Source organism: Physella acuta, unplaced genomic scaffold (assembly GCF_028476545.2).
Source record: "Physella acuta isolate Inbredline_101_S28 unplaced genomic scaffold, ASM2847654v3 ptg000695l, whole genome shotgun sequence".
In the NCBI taxonomy this organism is placed as follows: Eukaryota; Metazoa; Mollusca; class Gastropoda; family Physidae; genus Physella; species Physella acuta.
The window spans coordinates 2,440-10,000 of record NW_026732214.1 but is presented as its reverse complement, the minus strand read 5'-3'; the positions used below and the strand labels follow the sequence as shown (position 1 = coordinate 10,000).

Genomic DNA, 7,561 nt, shown 5'->3' with positions numbered 1-7,561 from the left:
AAGTGTGCAATACATTCTACGCGTGTTCCCAAACATGTATTTGCTATTCATGTGTCTTTCATCCCGTGCGGTAACAGCTCCACATCGTCCACTACAACACCAAGTACCCGGACTTTGATGCAGCCCTGTCTCAAGGTGACGGCTTGGCTGTTCTAGGTTTTGTCTTCAAGGTGACTAGCAACACTTTCTTCAACTTTATCAACACTTTGTTCAACTTTATCAACACTTTGTTCAACTGTATCAACACTTTTTACTTTCTCGTATATACGAAGTATAAAGAAAGTATTGTAATCGTGCAAAAAAAAAATCGAGATTTTTAAAAATCTCGACGTTTTTCACCTCACTGATACGGAAAAACATAATTTTGCAATCTTGTCCGTATGTCTGTGTGTGTATGTGTGTGTGTCTGTGTGTAAACACGATGACTTGAGTACCGTTATAGCTAGGTTGATGAAATTTCATATATAAGTATTTTATGAAAATCGTAGATCCTGATCAACTTTTGATCGATTTCCGATAACCGAAAGTGGAACTTTTTCTACTTTGAATTTTTCAAAAGCATATAACTTGAGTACTATTTCAGATAGATAAATGAAATTTCACATGTAAGTAAAAGATCTAATTCTCTACCTTCTGTCAAATTTTGAGTAATTTCCGTTGACCGGAAGTAAGTACTATTTTACGCAATTTCCGATTTCTCAAAAACGCATGTAAATTTATAAAATACTAATAATATTGCGCACTATTATGCACATTTTGTTTTGGCGTTCGCTTGGTGCGCAATTCATTTTTCTACTAGATTTTTTTCTATTTTTAGCGCAATTTCCATTCTGGAGAATTGCGTTTATTAACCCGTCATTTCTGGATGGATGGATGAATGGATGAATGTGTGTCCGCAGCTTTAAGTCGTATCTCCTCCTCAACGAAGCAATATCGATGACTAGTTCCAAAAGCAATTATGTTAAGCAAGTTACGAGGATGAGCATAGGCCATATAAATTCCGGGTTTCTTTCATGGATTTCCCGGAAAAGCCAAAAAACCTCGAAAAAAGCAGTTTTTTGCCCATATCTCGGCAACCAGACCACTTAGCGACTTGAAACATGTACCAATCGATTCCTGCCATAATTTTGAACAATATTGTCGAAGAAAGTTTTCAAAAATATCCTTTCGTTCGGTCACAAAAAAAATTTTGAATTAATTAAAATTTGGACCGAATTAGTAGGCATTTTTTCCAACCACACCACACGCGTCATCACGTTCAATAGCTGCGCCATCACGTTCAATGGCTGCGACATCAGGCGCTAGCTAGGTTTTTACTCATGTAACTCTATTGTAAATAAAACATGTAAAATACTGATAAAAATTTAATAAAAAACGTTTTAATAACTAACCAATGGTTTTACTAACCCTGCTCTTGATTATGCTACGACAGAGCTATTTTTAGATAACATAAGGAAATTGCGCTTAAATGTCACTAGACTTTTTAATTAACTTGTTTAAAGTTTAAGTAAACAAAAATCATGTCTATATTCCGAGTTGCCATCCCACGTAGTGTTATATTAGAATATTCGAGAAAGTTTAGGGGAGATCACTCCCTGTTTATATAACTTTATCACCACTTTCTTCAATTTTATCGACACTTTTTTACTTTCTCGTATATACGAAGTATAGAGAAAGTCTTGTAATCGTGCAAAAAAAAAATCGAGATTTTTGCAAATCTCGACGTTTTACATCTCACTGATACGGAAAAACATAATTTTGCAATCTTGTCCGTATGTCTGTGTGTCTGTGTGTCTGTGTGTGTGTGTGTGTGTGTGTGTGTGTGTGTGTCTGTGTGTAAACACGATAACTTGAGTACCGTTACAGCTAGGTTGATGAAATTTCATATGTAAGTATTTAATCAAAATCGTAGATCCGTATCAACTTTTGAGCGATTTCCGATAACCGGAAGTGGTACTTTTCCTACTTTGAATTTTTCAAAAGCCTATAACTTGAGTACTATTTCAGATAGATAAATGAAATTTCATACGTAAGTAACAGATCTAATTCTCTACCTTCTATTAAATTTTGAGTCATTTCCGTTGACTGGAAGTAGTACTTTACGCTACTTCCGATTTCTCAAAAAACTAATATAAATTTTAAAAGTAATAATAATATTGCGCACTATTATGCGCTTTTTTATTTCGCGTTCACTTGGTGTGCAATTAATTTGTCTACGAGATTTTATTCTATTTTTAAAACTTTAAGTATTTAAAATGGATTAAAAATCATGTCTATAGCCCGAGTTCCCATCCCCTGTTATTTTATATAAGAATATTCGAGAAAGTGTAGGGGAGATCACTCCCGGTTTTTTATTAACTTAATCATCACTTTGTTCAACTTTATCAACACTTTCTTCAACTTTATCAACACTTTGTTCAACTTTATCAACACTTTGTTCAACTTTATCAACACTTTGTTCAACTTTATTAGTTACCTATAACTTATCCTGTTTCTGAACATGACCTTGCCCTTGCAGATGTCTAAAACAGACAACCCGGCCCTCTCACAGATCGTCTCAAGTCTGGCCAGCATCAGGAGTGTCGGTACGTCTGCTTCAGTCCCACACAGTGTTTCTTCCAGACTTTTTTCTCCGGGGGTGCACTTGAAATTTCCGGGGGGTGGGGGGGGGGACACTGTCAAAAGTATATATTTTCTATATAAATTCCATTTCGTTCTGGGTGTGCCCCCCCCCCCCCCCCCCCCCGAAGAGATGCCTGGAAGAAACTCTGCTGACAATTACTCCATGTGATCGTCAAATATATATTCTAGAACATTTTTCGTTTGTTTATGTCAACAGTATATTCTAGAACATTTCACATTTTTTATATAAACAATATATTCTAGAAGTCTAGAACATTTTTCAATTGTTTATATCAACAGACACTACTGTAGATTTGAAACCATTTGCCATTAAAACGATACTTCCGGAATCGTTCCACCAGTTTTATCGATACCCGGGCAGTCTCACAACTCCCCCGTGTGACGAGTCTGTCACGTGGACTGTCTACAAGGAGCCAATCAACATCTCGGAAGCCCAAGTAGGCGGGGTCTAAGTTCTATAAATAAATACTCAGTTTGGTTTAAAAAATGGGAAGTACTAGTATTATCTGAGGGTGTGGAAATAAGCAGCTCTCAACTGTGATCTAAATTTAGCTTCCATATTTAGCATAGAGTATAGAGTTTTGAATTTTTGAACGGAAGTTTGTTTTCTTCCACAAACTGCTATGGTTGAATTTTTTTTTAATCGGATGGTCAATGGAATTGACAGACTTAACAACGTTTGTGTCCAGATCAAATAACGTTACCACAATTATTGCTGACCATTTATGTTATTAGATATGTAGTAATTATATATATACATACATACATACATATATATATATATATATATATATATATATATATATATATATATATATATATACTACTGTATATAAACACCCAGCTCAACGAGTTCCGGAGCCTCTTGGACCACACTCGCTCCCCCATCAGTCACAACGCCCGTCCCGTCCAGCCCCTGAATGACCGGGTGGTTAAAGCCAACTTTGACCCACGTAAGTCAACTTTAATGACTTTATCGTATAAAAAAAAATTTCTAACCAACGCTTGTAGGTGTACAAACTTTTGTTTGACGTGATTTCTTTAACTTGGTCCGTTTGTTTGTATGTTTACCAATGTAACCAAAGAAATATGTCTATGGTCTTGTTATGAGTGCATTGAGAGCATTGAGGGCATTGAGTGCATTGAGGGCATTGCTATCATGAACGTTTTTATAGTTGCTTGATCAATACACAAACCTAGGCAGACAAAGGATAAAGGATGGAACACATTTGTTTTCATATCTGTCCCACACCCCCCCCCACCCCCTGTCTACGCCACCAACTAAATAACTTGAACATTTTTTTTTGCAGATGTCCATTGGGGATACGCCCATGGTGAAAGTAAGTCTTAAATTCATTCGTTCCTATAGCACACAGAGTTTCTTCCAGGTATCTCTTCCAGGGGGAGGGGAGGGGGGAGCGGCTATGACCTCCCAAAGAAAGTCCATAGAACGAAATGGAATTTGTATAGAAAACATATACTTGTACCAGTCCAATCCCCCCCCCCCCTCCCCCTCCCCGGAAAAATAATCTGGAAGAAACACAAGTGATAAAGTGTTAGATTTTGTGGTACCACAACTTGACCCTACCATAACAAGCCACGTGACTCCCGCAGGCACCCACTGGCGTGAGACGTTCTCAAACTGCGGTGCCTACAGCCAGTCCCCCATCAACATTGAGACCTTCTACACCGTGGAGGAACCCCTGCCTGTCATGGTCTACAAGAACTACGAGACCTCGGCCGGCGTGGTCATGAGGCTCAAGAACAGTGGACATGCAGGTTAGTAGTGGTGGCATCTGGCAGTGGCATCTGGCAGTGGCATCTGGCAGTGACATGTGGCACATGCATCTGGCACTGGCACTGGCATCTGGCAGTGGCATCTGGTACTGGCATCTGGCAGTGGCATCTGGCACTGGCATCTGGCAGTGGCATCTGGCAGTGGCATCTGGCAGTGTCGTGTGACGTGTGAAAGTAGCGTGGGACATGTGGCTTGATAGCGTGACATGTGACACTGACATTTGGCAGTAACGTGTGACAGTGACATGAAGCGACACTGATCCAAATCAGATAATTGTAGGGAGGGTGGGTAACGACATTATTTATTAGACGTTTGGTGCCAGAAGTCTAACAGCCTTGACCTTGTCCAGCTCAAGTGGACATCTCTGGCACTGAGATTTCTATTTCCGGTTCCGGTTTGACCGAGCCGTACGTGGCTGCACAGTTCCACTTCCACTGGGGCTCCACCGACCTACAGGGATCCGAACACACCATCAACGGCAAGTCGTTCCCCATGGAGGTAAGAATTGCTGGCTTATAGAATTGTCTTGAAACTTGAGCAAGTGGAAAGTTGCCCAAGGAAAGTCTAACATTTTTACTTTCTCGTATATACGAAGTATAGAGAAAGTTTTGTAATTTGGAAGACTCGACGTTTTACACCTCCCTGAGTCGGAAAAACATAGTTTTGCAATCTTCTCTGTATGTCTGTGAATGTGTGTATGTGTGTCTGTAAACACGATAACTTGAGTACCGTTACAGCTAGGTCGATGAAATTTCATATATAAGTATAATATCAAAATCGTAGATCCGTATCAACTATTATTAAGCGATTTCCGATAACCGGAAGTGGAACTTTTTCTACTTTCAATTTTTCAAAAGTCTATAACTTGAGAACTATTTCAGACAGATAAATGAAATTTCACATATAACAGATCTATTTTCTGCCTTCTGACATAATTTGTGTGATTTCTGTTGACATGAAGTAGTAATTTTTGCTATTTCCGATTTCTCAAAAAACGCATGTGAATTTATAAAGTACTAATAATATTCCGCACTATTACGCCCATTTTATTTGGCGTTCACTTGGTGTGCAATTGTTTTTTCTACGAGATTCTATTCTATTTTAAAACTTTAAGTATTTAAAATAAATTAAAAATCATTTCTCTATACCGAGTTGCCAACCCCTGTTGTTTCATATAAGAATATTCGAGAAAGTTTAGGTGAGATCACTCCCTGTTTATTTTTACATGTGTAACACTTTGTCTGCATGCCCCCCCTCCATCAAATGCATAACACCTTGTCTGCTTGTCTTCCCCTCCCCCCCCCCATCAAATGACGTGACACCTTGTCTGCATGCATCCCATCAAATGACGTAACACCTTGTCTGCATGCCCCCCCCATCAAATGACGTAACACCTTGTTTGCATGCCCCTCCCCCATCAAATGACGTAACAACTTGTCTGCATGCCCCCCCCATCAAATGACGTAACAACTTGTCTGCATACCCCCCCCCATCAAATGACGTAACAACTTGTCTGCATGCCCCCCCATCAAATGACGTAACAACTTGTCTGCATGCCCCCCCCCATCAAATGACGTGACAACGTGTCTGCATGCCCCCCCCCCCCCATCAAATGACGTAACAATTTGTCTGCATGCCCCCAACCCATCAAATTACGTAACAACTTGTCTGCATTCCCCCCCCCCATCAAATGACGTAACAATTTGTCTGCATGCCCCCCACCCATCAAATTACGTAACAACTTGTCTGCATGTCCCCCACCCCCATTAAATGGCGTAACACCTTGTCTGCATGCCCCTTCATCAAATGACGTAACACCTTGTCTGCTTGTCTTACCCCCCCCCCCCATCAAATGACGTAACACCTTGTCTGCATGCCCCCTAACCCCCCCCCCTCAAATGACGTAACACCTTGTCTGCTTGCCCCCCCCATCAAATGACGTAACACCTTGTCTGCTTGCCCCCCCCCCCCCCATCAAATGACGTAACACCTTGTCTGCATGCCCCCTAACTCCCCCCCCCCATCAAATGACGTAACACCTTGTCTGCATGCCCCCCCCCATCAAATGACGTAACAACTTGTCCCCCCCCAATCAAATGACGTAACTCCTTGTCTGCATGCCCCCCCCCCCATCAAATGACGTAACACCTTGTCTGCTTGCCCCCCCCCCCATCAAATGACGTAAAAACTTGTCTGCATGCCCCCCCCCCATCAAATGACGTAACAACTTGTCTACATGCCCCCCCCCATCAAATGACGTAACACCTTGTCTGCTTGCCCCCCCCCCCATCCACTGATGTAACGACTTGTCTTCTTGTCTCCCCTTTCATGTCCAGCTGCACATCGTCCACTACAAGAAGTCTCTGGGCAGTCTGGCAGCTGCAGCCACACAGTTCCAGGGTCTGGCCGTGCTGGGCTTTTTGTTCGAGGTCAGCAATCATATCCACACATCCATCTATCCACACATCCATCTATCCACACCTCCACCTATCCACACATCCATCTATCCACACATCCATCTATCCACACATCCATCTATCCACACATCCATACATCCACACATCCATCTATCCACACATCCATCTATCCACACATCCATCTATCCACACATCCATCTATCCACACATCCATTAACCCACACATACATACATCCACACATCCATCTATCCACACATCCATTAATCCACACATCCATACATCCACACATTAATCTCTCCACACATCCATCTATCCACACATCCATCTATCCCCACATCCATCTATCCATACATCCATCTATCCACACATCCATCTATCCACACATCCATCTATGCACACATCCATCTATCCACACATCCATCTATCCACATATCCATCTATCCACACATCCATTAACCCACACATACATACATCCACACATCCATCTATCCACACATCCATCTATCCACACATCCATTAACCCACACATACATACATCCACACATCCATCTATCCACACATCCATTAACCCACACATACATACATCCACACATCCACCTATCCACACATCCATCTATCCACACATCAATCTATCCACACATCCTTCTATCCACACATCCATCTATCCACACATCCATCTATCCACACATCCATCTATCCACA

At 41.2% G+C, this 7,561-nt stretch overlaps 1 protein-coding gene across 1 annotated transcript in view; it reads left to right on the top strand.

Annotated features, from left to right (window-relative positions):
- The window catches only part of LOC131949419 (carbonic anhydrase 14), a gene marked incomplete at its 3' end in the record, with an annotated part of 15,465 nt that extends 8,595 nt beyond the window's left edge, over window positions 1-6,870 (top strand). Inside the window, 8 exon segments of the mRNA XM_059311318.1 lie at window positions 78-170; window positions 2,519-2,585; window positions 2,923-3,080; window positions 3,488-3,596; window positions 3,954-3,983; window positions 4,258-4,422; window positions 4,791-4,939; window positions 6,778-6,870. Coding sequence (XP_059167301.1) covers window positions 78-170; window positions 2,519-2,585; window positions 2,923-3,080; window positions 3,488-3,596; window positions 3,954-3,983; window positions 4,258-4,422; window positions 4,791-4,939; window positions 6,778-6,870 — 864 coding nt within the window.
- Between the last annotated feature and the right edge of the window lie 691 nt (window positions 6,871-7,561).